At 43.6% G+C, this 25,981-nt stretch overlaps 1 protein-coding gene across 2 annotated transcripts in view; it reads left to right on the top strand.

The window, feature by feature from the left end:
* fndc1 (fibronectin type III domain containing 1) overlaps positions 1-25,981 on the top strand; it is a 297,076-nt gene that overhangs the window by 57,011 nt on the left and 214,084 nt on the right. Inside the window, exons 2-3 of one of the 2 annotated variants that reach the window (XM_085981526.1) lie at positions 16,720-16,914; positions 17,092-17,178. The exons of the other annotated variant lie outside the window; for it this stretch is intronic. Coding sequence (XP_085837652.1) covers positions 16,720-16,914; positions 17,092-17,178 — 282 coding nt within the window. The remainder of the gene's footprint in view (positions 1-16,719; positions 16,915-17,091; positions 17,179-25,981) is intronic. 2 annotated transcript variants of the gene reach the window in all.

Below are 25,981 nucleotides of genomic sequence, written 5' to 3'. Positions count from 1 at the left end.
TTCAAAAGGGAGTTTGATAAATACTTGAAGGAAAAAAATTTGCAGGGCTACAGGGAAACGGCAGGGGAGTGCGACTAGCTGAAGTGCTGTTGCGGAGAGCCGGCACGGGCTCGACGGGCTGAATGGCCTCCTTCTGTGCTGTAACCATTCTATGATTCTATGTGCATATCCATAGTGAACTAGAAAAGCTTTTCTTTTTCTTTTTTTCTCCAGGACATTGTGGAGAGTGTGCCTGGCAGGGCTGCCATTACCCCGCACATTTGCTGCTGACCCTCTAGCATTCTCCTTTTCATCAATCCCCCCCACCCCCGGGTTCAGCTTCTCAGTCCAGCTGAGCAGAGCTTGGAGAGGTCTGTGCCCACCGACAAGGACTCTCCACAGCTGTCCCTGCCACCACTCTGCTCGTGCTCACTTGTGCCATGTGATTCACCAAGTGACATCCCACCTAACTCTCTCATGACCCAATGAAGTGCTTGTATCTGCACTGGTGCCTGGTAAGCATGTATCCTGTGCTGGTGCCCCTCCTGAGGAATCATCTGCAAAGGGCAGGGGCTGCTGTTCTTAACGTGATGACCCTGTGGGAGAGAAGAGCTGGATTTGATTTAGTCACTGGAATGTAAAAATGTTGAAATGCACAAGGTTAAATCATATTTCAATCGGTGCTGAATTCAAGTCGAGGTGACTTAGTCTTGTAGGAGATATGGGTCGGAGAGATTAATTCTGTCACCCTGCAACAATTAAGTCTTGTCATTTCTGATGCTCGGAGACTGACATGCTGCTTATCTCCAAAGTTTCCTGCTCTGCATTTGTGAGCTTCACGATCTGTGGTGGTCCACCTCCTCTCACTTGGATTTTGCGCTCATTTCTCCTGCATGGTCGCAAAACAGACCTATGAGTGTCTGCGTCCGCTGAATGCAGTGAATTCGGTGAGGGTGACAAATCAGGCAGATGCATCACAGGTAGCACTGGCATGCATTTGAGGAACGTGATGACTATGCCATTTGAGGACATGTGCTGAGAATCATGGGAGTGGCCAGAGGTGGTATCACATCATATCAGGATTGGAGTGAGTGGCGAAGGGGGAGGTGAGGAAGTGCATTAAAACGCATCGATGGGTGCTGCTGAAACTTAAGTGGATGTGTGGAGTGATGTGAATGGAGTACACTTGACAATACAGTGAGAAGGTGGGGGTGCAGTACAGGATGTAGGTGAATCTGCAACTTTCCTTTTCCTGACCTGGTTAGGTCATTGAAACGTTTCCTATGCTTGATCCAGATCCTCATGAAAACACTCCTGCTGCTCACTTCTTGGGCAATCTCCAGCCACATCATCTTCGTTATGGCACCGTTTTTTTTTTCCATTACTACTTCCTTCCTAGCCCTTACTGCATCCAGACATACTTCAAGGGACACCTTATTAAATGTGCATCCTTTGCTCCCTCTGATACCATTGCTACTTCCACTTCATTTCATACAATGCACCCAACATTGCATCTGTGCAGTGGACCTTTAAATAGTCGAGGTGGAATTGCAACATGCGGGTCTGCATCACGCCTGCTCAAGAGCATTGGAGATGCAAAAACTGGGAGTAAAATTATAATGAGGCATCCCTGTTGGAATCTGACATAACCACATGTCCCACGATCTTCCGCGATTCTCGCCCTCCCGCACTCAGATCCCAGCTCCGCTAACATCGGGGCCCCAGTCTCTGTCTCAATATAAAGAATGAAGAAGTAAAACCCTGATGTTACAGGATTAGCAAAGCGCCAGTACAAATAAAAAGGTTCAATAATTTGACCTGGTTGATTTTTATTGTTGAAGTTCCTTTTAAGTTTGGAAGAGATGTGGCAATAAAATCAAATGGTGGAGTAGGAAGAAAAACTGTGACTGCTAGAAGTTGGAACTTAAATGCTGGAAATGTGATTTGAAATTTAGAGTAATGATTCTCGCTAATCCTCCCGAGCTCCTTCCTGCAATAGATTTGCAATTAACCTCCTTTATATATCTCCATCATTATCTTATTTACAGATCACCTCTAATCAAATTCCTTGAGGTTATTGGACCTTTTTATTTGTACTGGCGCTTTGCTAATCCTGTAAAATCAGTGTTTTACTTCTTCATTCTTTATATTAAGACAGAGACTGGGGCCCTGATGTCAGCGGAGCTGGGATCTGAGTGCGGGAGGGCGAGAAATGCAGAAGATCGTGGGGCACGTGGTTATGTCAGATTTCAACAGGTGTTCAAATGTGTTGCTGGACATTATGGGAAGCTGAATGATCGCATCAAACTTTTTGCTTTTGATTGGGACGTGAATTCACCTGCTGTAAAATATTTCTGCCTGTTTGCCTGTCTTATCCTACCTAGTGTCAGTGTTGCTCTGTCATCTTTGGCAGATTTTCTATCATGCTGCTTGGCTTAAATTTTATGTAAAGCAGGAAATGAAGATGTAGGCAATGTATCAATCGGCAAGTGGGAATGAAAACTTCAATTGTGAAGTTCAAAAAGCTATGATTCCAAAATGGGCAGTTATCATTGGAAACCAATAAATAAAATGTGGAATAATCAAATTGTTGAGAATTCTTTCAATCATCTTGCCTCCTTCACTGAAAATTTACTACTGGAGATGTTTTAACAGGCATTAAAATATATAAAATTTAGAAGAAAATTATTATACTTTACATTAGCATTTTCTTGAAATGCCTGTAACAGTTTTCTGTTGGAACCTTGCCTACGTGAAATGCTTTAGGCTGCAGTTCACAGGCAGGTTACAGGCTACGATTACAAACTAAATCAAAAAGCTGCCTCCAATTCTGTGCACTCTCATTTTTGCTAATAATCTTGTGTGGAATCTTATTGCTTTCTGGAGATAATGTCCGTAGACATTCCTTGTTAAATTCGATTAGTCAGACATCACTTACTCTTAACAAAGCCATGTTGGCTCTCTCCGATCAGTTCATATTTATTCAAGTGCTCAGTCACTCTATCCCTAATGCCTGTTTCTAGTTGCTTGCCTTCAACTGACATTAAACTGAGACCTATAGTTACCTGGTTTCTCTCCCAACCTTTTTAAATAATGGAGTGACATTAGCTATTTTCCAATCTAATGGCACTAAAATGGCAGGGGGTTGGGAACCTGTGCAGGGAAACAGAGGAAAGGGAAGCAAGGATAGAAGCAAAAGACAGGAAGGAGAAAAGCAAAAGTGGAAGGCAGAGAAATCAAGGGTGTAAATCAAACAGGGCCACAGTAAATAATTCTAAAAGGACTAAGAGTGTTAAAAAAACAAGCCTGAAGGCTTTGTGTCTGAATGCGAGGAGCATTCGTAATAAGGTGGATGAATTAGCTGTGCAAATAGATGTAAATGGATATGATATAATTGGGATTATGGAGATATGGCTCCAGGGTAACCAAGGCTGGGAATTCAACATTCAGGGGTATTCAATATTCAGGAAGGACAGGAAAAAAGAAAAAGGAGGTGGGGTAGCATTGCTGGTTAAAGAGGAAATTAACACAATAGTAAGGAAGGATATTAGCTCTGATGATGTGGATTCTGTATGGGTAGAGCTGAGAAATACCAAGGGGCAGAAAATATTAGTAGGAGTTGTATACAGACCCCCCAAACAGTAATGCTGAGGTTGGGGATGGCATTAATTGGGAAATTAGAGATGCGTGCAATAAGGGCACAGCAGTTATCATGGGTGACTTTAATCTACATATAGATTGGGTTAACCAATTTAGTAACAATACTGTGGAGGAGGAATTCCTAGAGTGTATACAGGATGGTTTCCTGGACCAATATGTCGAGGAACCAACTAGAGAGCAGGCCATCTTAGACTGGGTATTATGTAATGAGAAAGGATTGATTAGCAATGTTGATGTTTGAGGCCCCTTTGGGAGGAGTGATCATAATATGATAGAATTCTTCATTAAGATGGAGTGTGAAGTAGTTGACTCAGCGACTAGGGTCCTGAATTTAAATAAAGGAAACTACGATGGTATGAGGCGTGAGTTGGCTAGGATGGAATGGGGAACGTTACTTAAAGGGTTGATGGTGGATTGGCAATGGCAAACATTTAAAGATCGCATGGATAAACTACAGAATTTGTTCATCCTTGTCTGGCATAAAAATAAAACAAAAAAGGTGGCACAACCGTGGCTAACCAGGGAAATTGGGGCTAGCATAAGTTCCAAGGAGAGGATATAAATTGGCCAGAATAAGCAGCAAACCTGAGGATTGGGAGCAGTTTAGGATTCAGCAAAGGAGGACAAAAGGATTCATTAAGAGGGGGAAAATAGAGTATGAGAGTAAGCTTTCAGGGAACATAAAAACTGACTGTAAAAGCTTCTATAGATATATGAAGAGAAAAAGATTGGTGAAGTCAAGCATAAGTCCCTTGCAGTCAGAATCAGGGGAGTTTATAATGGGGAACAAAGAAATGGCTGATCAAATAAATACATTGGTTCTGTCTTCACAAAGGAGGACACAAATAACCTCCCAGAGATGTCGGGGAACTTAGGTCAAATGAGAGGGAGGAACTGAATGAAATCCGTATTTGGAGGGAAATGGTGTTAGGGAAATTGACGGGATTGAAGGCCGATAAATCGCCAGGGCCTGATAATCTACATCGTAGGGTACTTAAGGAAGTGGCCCTAGAAATAGTAGATGCATTGCTGGTCATCTTCCAAAATTCTATAGACTCTGGCACAGTTCCCATGGATTGGAGGGTAGCTAATGTAACCCCATTATTTAAAAAAGGTGGTAGAGAGAAAACAGGGAATTATAGACCGGTAAGCCTGACATCGGTAGTGGGGAAAATGCTAGAGTCCATTATAAAAGATGTAATAGCAGAGCACTTGGAAAACAGTGACAGGATCGGACAAAGTCAACATGGATTTACAAAAGGTAAATCGTGCTTGACTAATCTGGAATTTTTTGAGGATGTAACTGGTAGAATAGATAAGGGAGAACCAGTGGATGTGGTATATTTTGACTTTCAGAAGGCTTTCGATAAGGTCCCACATAAGAGATTAGCATGCAAAGTTAAGGCACATGGGATTGGTGGTAAGGTACTGACTTGGATAGAGAACTGGTTGGCAGACAGGAAGCAAAGAGTTGGAATAAACGGGTCTTTTTCCGAGTGGCAGGCAGTGACTAGTGGGGTACCGCAGGGATTGGTGCTAGGACCTCAGCTATTCACAATATTAATGATCTAGACGAGGGAACTAGATGTAATATCTCCAAGTTTGCAGACGACACAAAGCTGGGTGGGCGTGTGTGCTGTGAGGAGGATGCAGAGAAACTCCAGTATGATTTGGACAGGTTGGGTGATTGGGCAGATGGAAGGCAGATGCAGTATAATGTGGATAAATGCGAGGTTATCCACTTTGGTGGCAAAAACAGGAAGGCAGATTATTATCTGAACGGTGCTGAAGATAAGCATGCAGGCACAGCAGGCGGTTAAGAAGGCAAATGGTATGTTGGCCTTCATAGCGAGAGGATTCGAATATAGGAGCAAGGATGTCTTGTTGCAGTTGTACAGTTGAGACCACATCTTGAGTATTATGTGCAGTTTTGTTCACCTTATCTGAGCAAGGATGTTCTTGCCATGGAGGGAGTGCAGCGAAGATTCACCAGACTGATACCTGGGACGACAGGAATGACGTATGACAAGAGATTGGGTCGATTGGGCTTATATTCGCTAGAGTTTAGAAGAATGAGAGGGGATCTCATTGAAACTTATAGAATTCTAACGGGACTAGACAGACTAGATGCAGGAAGGATGTTCCCGATGGCAGGGGAGTCCAGAACCAGGGGTTACAGTCTAAGGAAAAGGGGTAAGCCATTTAGGACATAAGAACATAAGAAATAGGAGCAGGAGTAGGCCAATCGGCCCCTCGAGCCTGCTCCGCCATTCAATAAGATCATGGCTGATCTGATCCTAACCGCCAATCCACTATCATAGAACCATCTCCTGAATCTAACAGAATTAGACGCACGAAATAGGAGCAGGATCAGGCTACATGGCCCCTGGGCCCGCTCCGCTACCCACAGGGCCATGACCGATCCGAACCTAGACTCATGTCCAAATTCCTGCCCGCTCCCCATAACCCTTTATTCCCTTTACTTCTAGGAAACTGTCTATTTCTGTTTTAAATTTATGTAATGATGTAGCTTCTACAGCTTTTTGGGGCAGCATATTCCATGGACCTACCACCCTCTGAGTGAAGTAGTTCCTCCTCATCTCAGTTTTGAAAGAGCAGCCCCTTATTCTAAGACTATGCCCCCTAGTTCTAGTTTCACCCATCATCGGGAACATCCTCCCCGCATCCACCCGATCCAACCCCTTCACAACCTTATATGTTTCAATAAGATCGCCTCTCATTCTTCTGAACTCCAATGAGTAGAGTCCCAATCTACTCAACCTCTCCTCATATGTCCATCCCCTCATCCCCGGGATTAACCGAGTGAACCTTCTTTGTACTGACTCGAGAGCAAGTATGTCCTTTCTTAAGTATGGACACCAAAACTGTATGCAGTATTCCAGGTGCGGTCTCACCAATACCTTGTACAACTGAAGCAATACCTCCCTATTTTTATATTCTATCCCCCTAGCAATGAAAGCCAACATTCCACTGGCCTTAATCACTTGCTGCACCTGCATACTAACCTTTTGAGTTTTGTGCACCAGGACCCCCAGATCCCTTTGTACTTCAGTACTTGCCAGTTTCTTGCCATTAAGATAATAACTTGCTCTACGATTTTTCCTGCCAAAGTGCATAACCTCACACTTTCCAGTATTGCATTCCATCTGCCAAATCTCTGCCCACTTACTTAGCCTGTCGATGTCCCCTTGCAGGTTTTTGATGTCCTCCTCACTCACTACTTTCCCTCCCATCTTAGTATCATCTGCAAACTTTGATATGTTACACTCGGTCCCCTCCTCCAAATCGTTAATATAGATTGTAAAGAGTTGGGGACCCAGCACTGACCCCTGCGGAACACCACTAGTTACTGATTGCCAGTCTGAGAATGAACCATTTATCCCAACTCTCTGCCTTCTGTTAGATAGCCAATCCTCTATCCATGCCAGAATATTACCCCCAATCCCGTGATTTTTTATCTTAAGCAATAATCTTTTGTGTGGCACCTTGCCAAATGCCTTTTGGAAGTCTAAATACACTATGTCCACTGGTTCCCCTTTATCCACCCTATATGTTGCTTCCTCAAAGAACTCCAGCAAATTTGTCAAACATGACTTCCCCTTCATAAAACCATGCTGACTTTGTCCTATTAAATTATGATTATCCAAATGTCCTGTTACTGTCTCCTTAATAATGGACTCCAAAATTTTACCTACCACAGATGTTAGGCTAACTGGTCTATAGTTTCCAGCCTTCTGCCTACTGCCCTTTTTAAATAAGGGTGTTACATTAGCAGTTTTCCAGTCTGCCGGGACCTTTGCTGAGTCGAGGGAGCTTTGGAAAATTATTACCAATGCATCCACAATCCCTACCGCCACTTCCCTCAAGACCCTAGGATTTAAGCCATCAGGTCCAGGTGATTTATCCGCCTTGAGTCCCATTATTTTACCGAGTACCACTTCCTTAGTGATTTTGATCGTGTTTAGCTCCTCCCCCCCCCCCCCCCCCCCCTTTTAGCCCCCTGTTTATCCAGTGTTGGGATATTCTTCGTGTCTTCGACTGTAAAGACTGATACAAAATATTCAATCAGTGTTTTTGCCATCTCCATATTTCCCACCATTAATTTCTTGGTCTCATCCTCTAAGGGACCAACATTTACTTTAGCCACCCTTTTTCTTTTTATATAACTATAAAAACTCTTACTGTCTGTTTTTATATTTTTTGCTCATTTACTTTCATAATCTATCTTCCCTTTCTTAATCAACCTTTTGTTATTTTTTGCTGTCTTTTAAAGTTTTCCCAATCCTCTATCCTCCCGCTAGATTTGGCTACCTTATATGCCCTTGTTTTTAGTCGAATACTATCCTTAATTTCTTTACTTAGCCACGGATGGCTGTCTTTTCTTTTACACCCTTTTCTTCTCAGTGGAATATATATATTTTTGGAAGTTGTAAAGTAACTCCTTAAATGTACACCACTGATCATGTATCATCTTACCCTTTAATCTATTTTCCCAATCCACTCTACTCAATTCCGCTCTCATACCTTCATAGTCTCCTTTATTCAAGCTTAGCACGCTTGTTTGAGATCCAACCTTCTCGCCCTCTAATTGAATATGGAATTCAACCGTGTTATGGACACTCATTCCAAGGGGATCCTTTACTAGGACATTTTTAATTAATCCTGTCTCGTTACACAGGACCAAATCTAAGGTTGCTTGCCCCCTGGTCGGTTCAGTTACATAAATGATCTGGATCAGGGAATTGGATGCAATATTTCCAAATTCGCTGACGACACTAAACTAGGAGGAGGGGTGGGCTCTGATGAGGATGTCAGGAGGCTACAGTGCGATTTGGACAGGTTGGGGGAATGGGCAGATACGTGGCAGATGCACTATAATGTGGATAAATGCGAGGTTATCCACTTTGGGGGTAAAAACAGGAGGGTAGATTATTATCTAAATGGCAATAGATTGGGAGATGGGGAAGTGCAGAGGGACCTGGGTGTTCTTGTGCACCAGTCACTGAAGGAGAGCATGCAGGTGCAACAGGCGATCAAGAAGGCAAATGGTATGTTGGCCTTCATATCAAGGGGGTTCGAGTATAGGAATAGGGATACCTTACTACAGCTGTACAAGGTGCTGGTGAGACCGCATCTGGAGTATTGTGTACAGTTTTGGTCGCCCCATCTGCGGAAGGATGTTCTTGCCATGGAAAGAGTGCAACGGCGATTCACCAGGCTGATACCTGGAATGGCGGGAATGACCTACGAAGAGAGATTAAATAGTTTGGGCTTGTACTCACTGGAGTTTAGAAGATTGAGAGGGGATCTCATCGAAACATATAAAATTATGGCAGGCCTGGACAGGCTGAATTCAGAGAGAATGTTTCCAATGGCCGGGGAGCACAGAACCAGGGGCCACAGTCTAAAAATAGCGGGCAAATCATTTAAAACAGAGATGAGGAAGAATTTCTTCACTCAAAGAGTGGTGAGCCTGTGGAATTCCCTGCCACAGAGGGCTGTGAAGGCTAATTCAATAAATATTTTCAAGAGAGAATTGGATATATTTCTGAAGGCTAAGGGGATTAAGGGTTACGGAGAAAAGGCGGGGACGGGGTACTGAACTGGTAAGATCAGCTATGATCTCAGACGAAGATCAGCCATGATCTCATTGAATGGCGGAGCAGGCTCGAAGGGCCGAATGGCCTACTCCTGTTCCTATCTCTATGTTTCTATGTTTCTATACTGCTCAAGAAACCCATCCCTAATACACTCAATGAACTCATCCTCAAGGCAGCCCTGCCCAATTTGATTTGTCCAATTAATATGATAGTTAAAATCCCCCATAATTATAGATGTTCCCTTATTACAAGCCTCAACTATTTCCTGATTGATACTCCGTCGAACAGAGTTGTCACTGTTCGGAGGCCTATAGACTACGCCCACTAGTGTTTTTTTCCCCTTATTATTCCTTCCCTCCACCCAAACTGTTTCATTATCCTGATCTTTTGACCCAATATCATTTCTCTGTATTACAGTGATTCCTTCCTTTATTAACATAGCCACCCCACCTCCCCTTCCTTCCTGCCTGTCCTTCCTGATCGTTAAATAACCTGGTATGTTTAAATCCCAGGCATTGTCACCCTGCAGCCATGTTTCTGTAATGGCCACAAGATCATACCCATATGTAGTTATTTGTGCCATTAACTCGTCTATTTTGTTCCGAATGCTACGTGCATTCAGATAGAGAACTTTCAAAGATGTTTTGTGACACCTAGTTCCTGCTTTTGCCCTTTTTATCACTTTACCTTTTACTCCATACGTTCTGCCCCTTCCTGACACGCTCTGGTTTTTAATTTCCCCACTGCTACCTAAGTCTATTACCTTCTCTGTTGTCATTTTTATTATTTGTTCTCTAGGAACCTCCCCCCCACTAGTTAGTTTAAAGCCCTCTCTACAGCCCTAGTTATATGATCCGCCAGGACTCTAGTCCCAGCACTGGCCAAGTGAAGCCCATCCCAACGGAACAGCTCCCTCCTGCCCCAGTACTGGTGCCAGTGTCCCAGGAAGCAAAACCTGGACAGAGATGAGGAGGAATTTCTTCACCCAGAGAGTGGTGAACCTGTGGAATTCTCTACCACAGAAGGCAGCTGAGGCCAACTTATTAATATATTCAAGAAGGAGTTAGATATATTTCTTAAGGCTAAAGGGATCAAGGAATATGGGGAGAAAGCAGGGACAGGGTACTGAATTTGGATGATCAGCCATGATCTCATTAAATGGCGGAGCAGGCTCGAAGGGCCGAATGGCCTACTCCTGCTCCTATTTTCTATGTCTGTTTTTCTATGTTACGTTTCCCAAATCAAGTGAACTTTGAAAGATTATGGCTAATTCTTCTGCAATTTCCTCACCTTTTAATACTCCTGGGTGGTAACCATTTGGTTCTACATCCTATTGTTTTCTCTATTACTATTTTGTTAATTGTATTCAATCCAATAAGTTCCTCCCCTTGATTTATTTTGGCTTCCCGTCTATCACTGGTATTTTATCCTCTTGCTCTAATGTGAAAACAGATATAATGTACTCCTTTTTAATAAAAATTACAGTATCACCTGTGTCTGACTTTGGGCCCACATTTCCCTTAGCCACTCTCTTACTCTTAATACATTTATAAAAACTATTAGCCTTGATATTACTTGCAAATTTTTTTATATTCTCTTTTGCAGCTCTTCATATTTTCTTTGTGTCCCTTTTATTTTTTCTATATTTCTCTGTCTGCTGGATTACCACTTCACTTGGCATTTGTGTAAACCATTTCCTTTAGTTTTGTACTCTGTCTTACCTCACATGTTGACCATGGTTGCTTGACTGTACAAATGGAACATTTGTTCTTAGCAGGTATGTATTGGTCTTGTATTATACTAAATACTTCTTTGAATACCTCCCACTGTTTTGCTGCAGATATACCTGTTAACAGCTCAGCCCAGTTTAACGTGTTCAGTTTACGTCTCATTCCTTCAAGGTCACCCTTAAGTTTAAAACTTTGGTTTGTGTGAATTTCTCCTCCTTGAACTTACTGTCAAACTCGATCATATGATGGTCACTGTTTTCAAGATACTGCTGTACTGTCAAATTATGAATTAAATCTGGTTCGTTATTTGTTATTAAATCTAGTATGGCCTCCTCTCTTGTCAGTTTTAAAACATATTGGGCCAGATTTTGCTGAAAAAATAATACCTTCTGAACGACGCACGATGTCTAACAAATAACGGAGCTTGACTCGGAAGAACAACAAACAGGACTTTAATGTTGGATTAGATGGAATACAGCAAACAACGTAGATCGATGCAGGAGAGCCGTTGAAAGGGTCTTTCCCCAGCGCGGACACTACGAGGACTGACCAGGCAGTCCCGTGGATTGCGTCATGACGTCACCGCGTTTTCCCGCGCTTGGGGCGGTCACGTGATGTGCGTCATGACGTCATCGCATTTTCCCGCGCTTGGGACGGTCACGTGATGTGCGACGTGACGTCATCGCGTTTGCCCGCGTCATCACGTTAGAGAATTATGTCCGGTAAGTAAGGGACACTCGGTGGTACCGCTACATGCACCCCCACCTCCCCAGAATTCGCTTTAACGGACGTCGAACGGTGAGGCGGTCTGATGAGCCTGTCCGAACGACTCCTGTAGTCTCGAGATGGAGACTGCTGGGTGGTTGGCAGTCTGGTGTGCGGTCGTACTTGAGTTGGCGTAACAACGATGGGTGGGTGGCGGTCAGGTGGACGATCGTACCAGGTGTGCCGTAACGATGATGGGTGGCTGATGGTCAGGCGGGCGGTCGTGCTGTCTCGACGTGGCGGGCGAGGTCGAAATATGTGGTCCGGTAGACGGGGTCTTGAGCGGATCCCGATGCGTGTAAGGGTGAATAAAACGTATTCAGCCCTGTGAAGGATCGTGGAAGCGTGTGACCTCTGTAGCCCGTGGTTCGAAACGGGCGCCGGGGCGATACAGCTGCCTGCGTCATAGTGACTGGCAGGTTGGGCAGACGCGGACCATGGCTCTGTCATTGTTGGAAGAAGGTCCCCAGTCTGACGAAATCTGCAGGAACGCTGAACGGGCGATCCAGGAGGAAATAAACGTGGGTCTTGGCAGGTCGGTGAACTCGCCGACAGGCGAGCGAACTCTTCGGCAGTCGGGACCGCACGGAACGGTGCGTGCCGTAGGGCTACTACGGTAACACAGAAGAGAGTGAACCGTTGCTGCGTTGATCAGTGATCGGTGATGACAGCAATTTTCGCGTGGCCGATCGCGGCCGCGGGATGCCCGTTGGACCCGTCCTTGATGGTCGCAGTGTCAGTAGATGTTTGCTTTTGCTGAGGGGAAAACTGTAGAAAGGGCGGCAACGCTTCTAGTTGTTGTTGATGTAGGGGGGAAAACTGCCGGGAGGGCGGCAACGCTTCCCCTTCACGCAGAACTGCGCGCGGTAGATTACACCACCCAGCAGGCTGACGAGCTGGGGCAGCGTCTGTGGGGGATGAGTCTTTGTGGGTCACGAGGGGCGGGTCCTCGTGGGGCGGGTCGCGAGGGGCCGGGTCGCGAGGGGCGGGTCCTCGTGGGTCGCGAGGGGCGGGTCCTCGTGGGTCGCGAGGGGCGGGTCCTCGTGGGACGCGAGGGGCGGGTCCTCGTGGGACGCGAGGGGCGGGTCCTCGTGGGTCGCGAGGGGCGGGTCCTCGTGGGTCGCGAGGGGCGGGTCCTCGTGGGTCGCGAGGGGCGGGTTGCGAGGACTGAGTCCTCGTAGCATCGCGAGGGGCGGGTTGCGAGGACTGAGTCCTCGTAGCATCGCCGGCCCGAAAAACCTGCAGTACCCTCGCTTTGAGGGGTGTCATACTTGCTGTTTTGTTGGGGGACGTCGTGGAGGCGGACGATCCGTGAGGCGGTAGAGCTGTTGAAATCTGAGACCTCGTTGGTCTGCGCCGCATCGATGTTCTAGGCGAACGGGGCTTCTACCTGAATAAAGCATGAGAGCGGTTGTTGCTCCCTGAATTGCGGTAGCGACAGCGAACGGCTGGTGCTTCCTTGGCGTGCTTCATTTGTGAAAAACGTTCACAAAACTCGGAGTCCGGCTGCGCCGCTTTCGTGAAAAACGTTCACGACTCAGGGTCACCAATGTAGGAACTGGTGTTCGTCGGTTGTCATTCGTCGGTTGTTTGTCGTGCCGTTCTTCTGTGGAAACGTTCACAGAGACGAGGCTCAGGCTGTGCGCTTCCTCCGTGAAAAACGTTCACGGAGAAGGGGTCACCAATATAGGCATTGATGAATTCCCGTCCTCACGTCGTTGGATCACCAATGTAGGAATAGGTGTATTCCTAACAAATAATGAAGCTTGATTCAGAAGAACAACAAACAGGACTTTAATGTTGGATTAGATGAAATACAGCAAACAACGTAGATCGATGCAGGAGAGCCATGGAACAGGTCTTTCCCCAGTGGGGACGCCACGAGGACTGACCAGGCAGTCCCGTGGATTGCGTCATGACGTCATCGCGTTTTCCCGCGCTTGGGACGGTCACATGATGTGCAACGTGACGTCATCGCGTTTGCCCGCATCATAGCATTTGCCCACGTCATCACGTTCGCCCACGCCATCGCGTTAAAGAGAATTATGCCCAGTAAGTAAGGGACACTCGGTGGTACCGCTACAGTATGGTCTCTTTTGTCGGTTTTAAAACATATTGGGCCAGATTTTGCTGAAAAAATAATACCTTCTGAACGACGCACGATGTTATTAATGCACAAATTGGCCAGCAACTTGTAGCGAGAATGAGCTAGCGCGTGAATTGCGAATCGCCGCAAGTTGCTAGTTTCGTGAAAATGGCACCTCGCACATTCACGAAGTCGCTGCATTTGCATATTAATTGCCCATTAAATTCGCCTCCAAGTTGTCGAGTAATTAATAGCGTAAGTAACCCCCTTTGTTTTAGATTTTAAAAATGTCAAATTCTAAATTAATTTTTTTTCTTGCCTTTCCTTTGTCTCTTTTTCTCTTAAACCAATCTTTCTGTCTCTATCTTCTTTTCTCTTTCTGTAGCTGATTTGACTCTAATTTTTCCCCCCTTCTCAGTCCTTACTCTGCTTATTTCTTAATCCTTAAATCTCATTGGTTAAGGAGATAAACTGTTTTTGTCCCATTGTTCACCAAGGTCCCAGATGCCCTGTTTCCCTCGCTGCGCCGTTAGCAACTTGCGCTTCCAGCAACTTTGTGGGTAAAAGTGTTAAAACCTAAACATGCACAACAAAGTCTAACTAACTGGGCATATCGCGAGAGGCAGAGATATTTCATTTAAAAAGGAAGGTGCATATTGGTTTATTTTTTATATTTCTTGGCTTTCACTTGCAAAATCCCACACCAAAAACAGAAGGGACAGTGCCCATTTGATATTCTAGTTTTAAAGTCCCCTGAGAGACATGTACAGATTTATCTATTTATGTAGCTGTGCATGTGATGGGAACAACTTTATTTTGTATATATCTTTATATATCTACCTGGAATGAGTAAGTACAACACTTTTCCAGGAAGCATTCAAGATATATTCACTTCACTCTCTGTAAGCAGATCATTTACAAACTTTTTTCCAAATCCAAATTCCAATATCCACCTCCCCTGGCAACAGCCTAACCTCCGACTCACCATAAATAACATCATGGCAAAGCTGTTAGTATTAGGAAAGGAAGAAAGAACTTGCATTTATGTAGCACTTGGCAAATTCTCAGGATACCTCAAAACACTTTATATAAAAAAAAATTAATTGATTACATTTACATTTGAGTGCTACAAACTGGATGTAGAATTTGTGGAAATCCATACTCCAACAAACAGCTCTATCACCAAATAAAAATTGTCCTTTTAATTTTTGATGATTGACACTGACACTGGTAGAATGATCCCTGCTTCACATAAACATGAAAAATTCTGTGCTCCATTTTCAATCTGTTCCAGCTCCAAGCCCACTGTCATGTCTGTCACTATTTCTGTACGTGCAAATTTGTACAATTTGGAACCATCAAAACTGAGGAGCTCACGTCAAAATGCATCATTGGATAAATTACATCAAATTATTTTTAAAATGTCAGAATAAGTCAATTGAATACAGTGGCGTGCTGTATTAATGGCACACTAAGTTAATGGCACATTGTGTGGCATTAATGGCATATTGAAGAAAAATTAATGGCACTATTATTGGGGCAGTTTTTGACATCATGGCCCAGAAATTCGGGTTGGGGGCTTCCCGCGGGTGTAAGCCCCCGACCTGCACTTACCTTGCGCGCCGGCCGTTGAGCTGTGGGCCCCCGAGGAATTGTGATCCTGGGCCGCCTCCAACTGCCGGCGCGCAGTGCTTGCGTATCCCGGGGCGCAGTTAGTTCGATGCGTCCCCTGGGATCATGTGGGGAGCCAATCGGAGCAGGGAATGCTTCATTCATAAGTTTGACAGGAAGGGCTGTCAAACTTATAAATACCATAAGCCCCAAAACATCACTAAATCTTCAAATAAATTTTTAAAAAACATCACATTTTTTAAATAAACTATTTTAAACAATTTAAATTTTTGAAAAAAATAATTTTATTTTCTAATGGGGCTAAAAATAAACTTGCCTTTTTAAAGTATTTAAAAATAATAAACCTGTGGAAAAAATGTTTTAATTTTAATTAATTCACCACTTACCTTGTAAAAAGCAGGCCTTGCGACTGCTTTTTATATGTGTAACTTCTGGAGACTTTTTTTTGCAGGTTTTTCCGGGAGGGTAAGTTTGATGCGCACGCGCATCCTCTCCTGCGCATGCGTTCGACCTCTGAACCCCTTCTTTCAGGGGAACGGAAGTGCCGGTTTCCCACGCATGTGCAGTGCATGCAGGAAACTGGCACTTCCATTGGGCTTACGGGTGAGTACCCCGTGCGTACTCGCCCGTGGAGACCCGAATTTCTGGGCCAATGCATTAATGGCACACTGCATTAATGGTACAGTTTGTGACTTTTCAGCAGTTTATTTAATACAATTCAGTAGATCGCAAAGTATGGACTTATCATTTGAGCAGTTAATTCAATCATCTACATTTCTCAACCAAAATGTTTTTGATTTTTCCTATTCCTGTGATTATACCAAGCACACTGAGCTGACCAGCGCCATTCTGTAATGTTCTAAGTGGCTGTGGCATTAATTCAGCGAACCCAATCTTGCCATTGATTTTAATGGGATGAAGCTATGATAATTAGATGTTAAACTTGTTCGGTGAGGTTCCATGTGCAGCAGCACAAAAGTCCCAACAAATTACGGCATGGCATAAGTCAGTCACGCCATAATTTCCTGGAATTTCTGCACCACAATAGTGGCTTATGCTGTAGATGTGACATTACTATGGTGCACATGTTCAGCAAATTTAGGCCAATTAACTACAGACCTGATGCGTGTAGGAAAACATAGAATTCTCAAACCGATGGACAACAATTCAAAATCATTTTTGCCAAGATGTTATGAATTTTGCTCTGTAAAAGCTGACGGAAGTTGTTGATCTTGTACCTTTACAGTTGGTTCCACCATGACGCTGAAGAATGTAAAGGTTCTGCCTCATGAAATGGGACTGAAAGTCCTTTGGGAGCCACCCCAAGATGTATCTAAGAGACCTGTGGATCACTACAATATTGGCTATGGTAAAACACTGGAAAGCCTCAAGTACATCAAAGTGGGGAAAGACAAACAGTCTTGTATATTGGAGGACGTAGGTAAGCGGGTCACTGGCATCTTTGTGATGTGAAGTCAAGAGGGCAGCCATATGTAATTAAAATTCCTCAGATCTTTAAGCTTTATTAGCATTCTAATTGAAATAATGTGGCTGTTAAATCAGACTTATTAACTTCCTGAAGTTTTGACAATTTACTGATGTAAGCCATATGTTCCAGAGCCTGGGGAAGTGTATTTTGTGATGGTGACTGCAGAAGGCCAAATCAGAGAGAGCCATCCAGTGTACAGACCCAATAGTGCAGCTGGTAAGTTGCATGTTCTGCTGATCCATCAGTAGTTAATAGCAGGTAAACATGATGAGACAAAATACCTTCTGTTTCCTAAATCATAGCATGGTTACAGCACGGAAGAAGGCCATTCAGCCCGTCGAGCCCATGCCAGCTCTCTGCAAGAGCACTTGATGCTAGTCCCACTCCCCTGCCCTTTCCCCATAGCCCTGCAAATTTCTTTCCTTCAGATACTTATTCAACTCCTTTTTGAAAGCCGTGATTGAATCTGCCTCTACCACCCTTTCAGGCAGTGCATTCCAGATCTTAACTACTCGCTGCGTAAAAAAGTTTTTTCTTATTGGTTCATTTGCCAATCACCTTAAATCTGTGTCCTCTGGTTCTCGACCCTTCCGCCTATGGGAACAGTTTCCCTCTATCTACTCTGTCCAGACCCCTCATGATTTTGAACACCTCTATCAAATCTCCTCTCAATCTTCTCTGCTCCAAGGAGAACAACCCCAGCTTCTCCAGTCTATCAACGTAACTGAAGTCCCTCATTCCTGGAATCATTCTCTTCAACCTTTTCTGCACCTTCTCTAAGGCCTTCACATCCTTCCTAAAGTGTGGTGCCTAGAATTGGATACAGTACTCCAGTTGGGGCCGAATCAGTGTTTTATACTGGTTCATTATAATTTCTACACTTTTGTACACTATACCTCTATTTATGAAGCCCAGGATCCCGTAAGCCTTTTTAACTGCTTTCTCAACCTGCCCTGCCACCTTCAACGATTTGTGCACACATACCCCCTAGGTCTCTCTGTTTGTGCTCCCCCTTGAGGATTGTACCATTTAGTTTATATGTCCTCACCTCATTCATTCTACCAAAATGTATCACTTCACACTTTTTTGCGTTAAATTTCATCTGCCACGTGTCCGCCCATTTCACCAGCCTGTCTGTCTTCTTGAAGTCTATCATTCTCCTCCTCACTGTTCACTATACTTCCAAGTTTTGTGTCATCTGCAAATTTTGAAATTGTGCCCTGTACACCCATATACAAGTCATTAATATATATCAAGAAAAGCAATGGTCCTAGAACCAACCCCTGGAGAACACCACTCCCTCCAGTAAAGAATACATTCTAGACACAAAATTCATCAAGTAAGTGCTATTTTGTTAGAACCACTCTGACTCACCCAATGTTTGCTTTTCTATATTTGAATGATATTCAATTAAATTATTCGACAGAAATTGAAGCTCCTCTATTTAGTCTGTGCTCATACCAATGACAATTAGCTTGTGATATACAGGTGACCGAATTACTTGGATGGTCACATCTATACAGCTCCAGAAATTATATTAAGGAAGGACTTGCATTTATGTAGTATCTAATCACATCCTTGAGAATTCCCAAAATGCTTCACAACCAGTGAATTATGTTTGAATTATGTAGGCAAACGCACCAGTCAATCTGCACACAGCAAGATCCTACAAATTACATGAATGATTACGTCATTTTTACTGCTGTTGGTTGTGGGAGGAATGTTGGGCAGGAGAATGCCATGTTTTTCTTCAAATAGCACTGCATAATCTTGCATTTAGACAGAAACTCAATTCACAACGCATTTGAAAGACGGCACTTCTGAGAATGCTAATGTTCCCTCAGTACTGCACTGAAGTGTCAGGCTAGATTATGTGCTTGAGTGGGGCTGGGACCCACAACCTTCTGACTTGGAGACAAGAATTCTACCATCTAAGCCAAGCTGACAATTAATAATGTCACCAAACCAAATCCTCAAATGTATTATTTCAACCAAATAAATGAGAAGAGGTTTGATAGCTGATTAATAGGAGTTGGAGATCCTGGGTGTAGTTTGTTTTTCTTTCATTTCTTACTTATCTAATATACCTTGCCTAATGGTAAGTGGAGTCCAATTTAATATTTGATTGGATTGGCTTCAACTGAATTTGGGTCTAATTAATGTTAAAATCAAGGTATTTAGGATTTTGTTTTAATTGGAGATTATGGCCCTGAAATTCTAGATAACTTTATGAAATAACTTCATTGGGAAACCGGGAAAACCCCTGCCTATGTATGTTGTGGTACATATCCACTCTTTCACCAAGACCGCCTACTTCCAGTTCCGTAACATCACCTGTCTCCGCCCCGCTTCAGCCCATCTGCTGCTGAAACTCTCATCCATGCCTTTGTTACCTCTAGACTTGACACTTCCATTGCTTTCCTGGTCACCTCTTATCTTCCACCTTCCATAAACTTGACTCATTTAAAACTCTGCTGCCTGAGTCCTAACTCGCACCAAGTCCCATTCATCCATCACCCCTGTGCTCGCTGACCCACATTAGCCCCCAGTCTGGCAACGCCTCGATTTTAAAATTCTCATCCTTGTTTTCAAACCCTCCATGGCCTCGCCTCCCTATCTCTGTAACCTCCTCTAACCCCACAACCCTCTGAGATCTTTGCTCTCCTCCAATTCTGGCTTCTTGCGAATCCCCGATTTCAATTGCCTCCACCATTGGCAGTCATGCTTTCAGCTGCCTAGGCCCTAAGCTCTGGAATTCCCTCCCTCAGCCTCTACTCTCTACATCTCGTCCTTTAAGACGCTCCTTTAAACCTTCCTATATTGACCAAGTTTTTTGGTCAACTGTGGCTCAGTGCCAGATTTTGTTAGATAATACTGCTGTGTGAGAGCATTGGGACATTTTGCTACATTAAAGATGCTATATAAATGCAAGTTGTTGTTTTCATGACCATGTTTTGGTATAAGTGCCTGAAGCTGGAACTTGACCATTTAAAAAAAAAAAAAAAAAAAAAAAATACAGAATCTAAGGAATAGCAAAGACTATTCAGACTTGCATTCTCATCCTGGTTCATTTTTGGGGCCCTTTCTGACCATTTTTTCCCACCCTAATCCCCTATTTCCCCATTGCTTGTCGAATCCTGAGTAGTCCTAATTACTGTTTAAATGCTTTTAGTGAGCCAATCTCTTCAGATCTCAATCATTTTGAAGTTGGCATTAAGGATTTTTTTTATCCACTAACCTTTACACGTGGAAGTTTCACAAAAATTCCCCTTTCCCAGGAAGACTATTAAAATGGGCTTGCTCTCAAGTACTTGTCCATTTAACTTAAAAAATAACATCTGTTGAATGCATGGGGACAAGATTAGCTATGGTAAAAATCAGCCTTGAAATTTTGCAGTAGGATATTGATGCTGAACATTCTGTGCATTTGTCTACATTTTCTCTCCTGTTTGAGTAGAGGCATTAATTCTGTTTTAAAATAAATGGTTCAATTCCTCCTCTGAAATAGCATACTGAGGAAATTAAGACGACAAACATTTGTATGCCAATATCCCAGAGCATCAATTTCAGGGCCATCTCCTGTTACAGAGCACAGCTTTGCTATTGCAGAGATATTAACACCATCAGAATGTTACAAGTTAGATTTATGATCAAAGACTTGGGAAGATTGCAAACAAATTTAAATACATAGAATTGGTAACCGCGAGAAAGGTCAAAAATGTTTTATAATCAAAATGACTGACTTCCATTCCAAATGAATTAAGACTTTGGTTCCAAATGAGTAAGACTTATGGATTATGGCATAGAAATGAGGGTTTAATTTCTGCAGGGAGTTCAGTGTAACTTTGGAAGATGATCCGCAGAAGCCCCAAAGAAATGGTTAAAACGCCATTTCTCCGGGGTTTCTGTGGATCTGCCATTGAAGGTAGGGCAGATAGTTGGGAGAACCCATGTGGAAATTCAACACCAGTGACTACTGCCATAAGTGAAATGGGGGGAGGTCTGCTTTTGAGCAAGTATGCAATGATGTTACTGTGGGACTTGTTTGTGGAGTATTCCTTCAAAGGAGGATATCATTTCCCAAACAGTTACCTCTGCAGCTAGGCTCTATTTTTTGCTGTGCCTGTCGGTGATATTGCGCATGAGCCCAGTGTCAAATATCACTACAATGCCTGCTCCCACCTGGAGGAAGAAAGCAATAAACCAGAACAAGTGGCCCAGTCAACTATAAACTGCAAATAAATATTAGTGATTCTGTTCTCATCATTTGATGAGACGATGTCCTGCAGTGCCCACCGGCATTGAAAGCTTTGAGCGCTTCTGTGGCAAGATAGGAGCAGAAAAGATTCCAGTCAAATAATCTGTTTGAAGAATGTAATAAAAGGGAAATAATGGTCCTGTAATTTGTCAGTGCTTTCCAGCAGAGTTACAAATGGCTGGCTCATCACCTCCTCAAGCAAAGCGTTTGACTAAAGGATATTACCTGATCCACTATCTCATGAGGATAAAATAATAAGTGCAGTTTTGGCACAAAGTGTATTACAGTTACATCAGGTTTCCAGTATCGCCCCTGGTAATTACATTTTCACTCAATAGAAGAGAGTATATTTTCCCTTCAGTCCCTGATGAGAAGCTCAGCTAATTAGACCATCAAAGGGGATCTATGTTTTCCCTCTCAGCAGCTGGAATGGCAAAGCCACTGCTTGGACTGGCTTCCTGCAGAGGATCATGTAGTTGCTGTTGCCCTTGGCGAATGAAATGATTATTGTACTTAGTACCAGATTTATGGTACAGCCAATTTCAAAGGCAGCTCATGCATACTGGGGCTTGTAAATTCATTCTGTTTATAGCACAGAATGAATTTAGCAGTAAGAGACTGAAAGTAGGGGCCAAGAAATATAGCTCGTGCCAGCCTGAGTGCCAGAATCTCTCCTGCCTCCCTGCCCCATCTCTGGTGTATCGATTATGTTGTGGTTTTACCCATGCTTACTGCTGTGGTGTCTCCCTATTTCAGTGAAATATTGTGGGGTAAAGATATGCAATCATTTTTTTTTAAAAAACCTGCATGAATACAGAATTTATAGCAGTAGGAAAATTAAGTTTAAGCCACATCTGGGGCCTCCTACTTTTGAAAATGCTGTCACTTTTATATTGAAAAACAGGAGCCCGATGATGCAGTCACTTGCTGCTATAAATTGAATACTAGTTGGCTACACAACTGAATGAGAGCTTTACTTTTCCTTCACTTGTTGAATTGCTACCTGACTATTACCTTAAAGAATTAGATGGTCTTCATGGAAAAAAATCTCCCTTCATTCTTTGCCATGGAGATGTGGATTATGGCAGACTCTTGGATATCAAGCTTGACCATATCAATTCCTAATTGCATCAGAAATATTACTCGACAAAACCATTTCCATTTACTGCAGCTTAAAAAAAAAAAATCAAAGGTGAGGTACATTCCATCACATTAGAGCCCGTCTCAAATGAATACAAACTTCAGTCTGGATCTCAAAGACAGTAAAGCTTCAAGAATTAACATTTTGGATGTAGGAGTTGGCATTCAAAAATAATCTCATTGAATCATTCCAGGCACTTGGAGCTGAATTTTCCTCAACCAGCTCCAGAAGGGACAAAGCGGAACATTCGACCCTGCCGTGACCCCATAGTGGGTTCCTGGCAGGATCCCACCAGAAACGGGTAGCCCCCCAATGCCAATCAGGACAAGAATGCGATTTGGGGGGCGGGGATGCTACAGTGGGCCATCTGAAGGGACGGGAGCCACTTTAAAGAACCCCACTGGTCGACCTCCGTTTTCTTTTAGACCCGCAGACCGGGCCGAGACCTAAAACCAGGTAAATTTCTGGGGCCGGAGAGGTGCCCATTACTGGACACTCTGCAGGCAGTCCCTGGAGTCACCTGTAGTAGCCGGGGAAATTAGGGAGAGCAGGTGGCTTGCCTGGCTCTGCCTCACTGCTGTCATTTACATGTGGTCTGGCAGTGAAGGGACAGCTGGCACACTTTCCTGCAGGGGGAGGGGGAGGGGGGAGTGGGAGTGTGGCGATAGACCTCCCTACACAATATTTCCCCTTTTCCTCTGCTATGCCACCTGATTTGGGGGAAAATCCAGGTCATAGACTGGATTACAGTGAGTCAAGAAGTTGGTGAAAATTTAACAATTATTGGAAGACAACTGAAAATGTAGGTGTTTTATGGAGTGATGCTGCAGAAGATTGGAACAGTAACACATTAGGCAGTGTTGTGGCATGTAGGATTGATCATCCTACTCTACTGAGTTGCCAGTCTCTGTCATGTCCCCACGGGAAGGGACTCAGGAAAGAGGGGCAACTTGGTGGAGGGCTGTCGCTGGCCTGCTTTTCCATTGCCCCTAGTGGCCAGCTTGAGTGGAGCAGCAGGGACTGGATTTCCAGTCAGACTATGAAGCCTCAGTAGTTTCTTCATGAATAACCGTGTGAATGGAACCTTAATTATTGCAAACCAAGTATATTGTTTTAAAGAAATACACAAGAAGTGCAATCACAGTTACATTGTGCATTTTTGAGGATGGCCTCTGAGCCACTGGTAGCTTACTTAAGGGAATACAGATCTTCCATGTAGTATCAGAAATATTCTTTGTAAACAAACACGGGGCACAAGTCATTCCCACTACCAACATGAAAGGCAGAACTGGCAAATTGCAGTTTGCTGGCTGAACAGATTATTAAATGTGTTCAAATAGTGACCCAGGATAGGCTGCTAGACCATAAGGAAGTCAAATATCACTCGGGTGAAACAATCCCGAACACCGTGGGGCTACATTTCCAACATTTTAGCTGTTTTAGAAAATTTGTCCCTGTCGCCAGGGATCTACTGCAACATTATTCCGTCATCACCGAAAGGAGTTTTCATGACAATAATGACATCAACTCATTTAAACATCTGCGTTTCTTTTCCTGGTGAAGGAAAGTAATTCATTAAAAAATAAATTTGCCTCATTTGAATCAGCTTTCTCCCCCTCTTGTCCCTAGGTGGTGTTTGTTGCTGGGGTATGGTTTCATGGCACTAACAGCTGTCCAGTACCTTGGCCAGGTAGCCACCCTTCATTTGTGAGCCTAGACAGTAAGAGTCAGCAGGATACTCAAACTACTGAGGGCATCATAGCCAGCACCCACTGTGCATTTTCCATCAGGAGTCACTGGACTGCAATCAGGAGTAGGAACCTGGCTGTCTTTTTCCCATCCCTGAGGTCAATTGTAGGGACCCAATTATTGCCCTGGTTGATAACTCTGCATAGACCAGGAATCAAACTTGGGACTTTCTTGGCCTGTGTGTTGCATTAGGCTTCTGGGGGCACTTGCTTTTTATTTAGGTGTTCGTGCTACCAATGAGCTACGGCTATCACCTCTGAGTCAGAAGGTTATGGGTTCAACTCCTACTCCAAGGTCTTGAGCATAAAAATGTAGCTTGACACTCCAGTGTAGTACTGAGGGAGTGCTGCACTGTCAGAGGTGCCGTCTTTCAGATGAGATGTTAAATTGAGGCCCCCTGCACCCACTCGGGTGGACTTTAAAGATCCCATGGCACTATTTCGAAGAGGAGCAGGGGGGTTCTCCCTGTTGTCCTGACCAATCAGCAATCCCTCAAGCAACACCTAAAAACAGATTATCTGGTCATTATCACATTGCCGTTTGTGCACAAATTGGCTGCCACATTTCCTACATTGTAACGGTGACTACACTTAAAAAAAAAAGTACTTAATTGGCTGTAAAGTGCTTTGGGATGTTCTGAGATCATGAAAGATGCTATATAAATGATGCAAGTCTTTCTTCATCTGTATATTGCCTTTGATAAGTGGGATATTGTCCAGTATTTTATGATTGAATGAATGTTAATCATGTATTTTAAAGGGATTGTGATACCTTGTGTGGGTAACCAGTATTGTTGCAACAACTTGCAACTGTCCGACTGCAATAGTAACTCAATAATGCTTCATGTTGCTACATTGAAAACATAATCACAAAGGGGAAGTGTCTTAAGATCGTCATGTATGGAATGAATTAGGCTCATTTGGCATATAAATCCTTCCAATGGATCATATGCAATTTACATTGCTGTGGATTTTTCCTAATTTATTTAATCACCACCTGAGGAAAGGTAAATAACCACAAGTAAACAAGCATGCAAACTGCAGTCGCTGGAAGCTGAAGACAGTAAAGCAAAAAAGCAGCAGGACATCAATCTACCATTAAAATTTGAATCCTGCCCAGTTGCATTCCACGCATTCGTAAAGTGCCATTCGTGTTCTTTGATTTTCAATATCTATATGTACAGTAATTTTATGACATTTAATCCCTTGTGTATTCACATTTATTTAATTCCTTTTTAGCAGATCTGTTTGGCTCAGCTATCAGAGTATTGAGTCTATCCTAGAGGGTTGATTAACTTCCTATTTTCCATTGCTAGTATGTCATCTCAGCCAACTCGGCTCCAAACAGACCTCACTTAGCCTCCTCTCACGGAGGATAGTGTTAGTCATTGGAGAACTGGTAGGAGTGGGCTTGAGCCCTTGCTAAGAGGACAGCAGCGACCATGATTTCCTCGTGAGTGCATTGTCACCATCCATGTGTCACAGCATAAACAAATATACCCCATTGAATGACTGTTCAATCAGCGGGAGGTCTGGAGCTTCAGGAACAACTGCTTGCCTATCTGCAACCCAATCTTACTCGGCACTAAACCCTGGATATATGAGCAGATGTGGTCTTGTACCCAGCCTCCAGCTAATACCTTTCAGTAACTGTCATGCCAGGCTTTTCTCATCAGTTACTCAACAGCCTTCTGCTCTCAGCCTTATGAAAAGACCTGTGGCGAACAGCTTCTGACATTCTAGCCAACTGTGTTTTCTAGGTATCCAAGTCCAGTGTCATGTACCAGGCTTACTTGCCAGAAACTACTTAATCCTGGTCCTTGTCCTTATGAAGAAGCAAAGTGACTGACCCAATACAAGGCCCCCAAGGGT

The sequence above is a fragment of the Somniosus microcephalus genome, chromosome 3, assembly GCF_052327205.1.
Source record: "Somniosus microcephalus isolate GS21.2 chromosome 3, FLI_Smic_1.0, whole genome shotgun sequence".
Lineage (NCBI taxonomy): Eukaryota > Metazoa > Chordata > Chondrichthyes > Squaliformes > Somniosidae > Somniosus > Somniosus microcephalus.
Note: the sequence above shows the minus strand (reverse complement) of the source record. Positions and strands in the feature narration are given on the sequence as shown.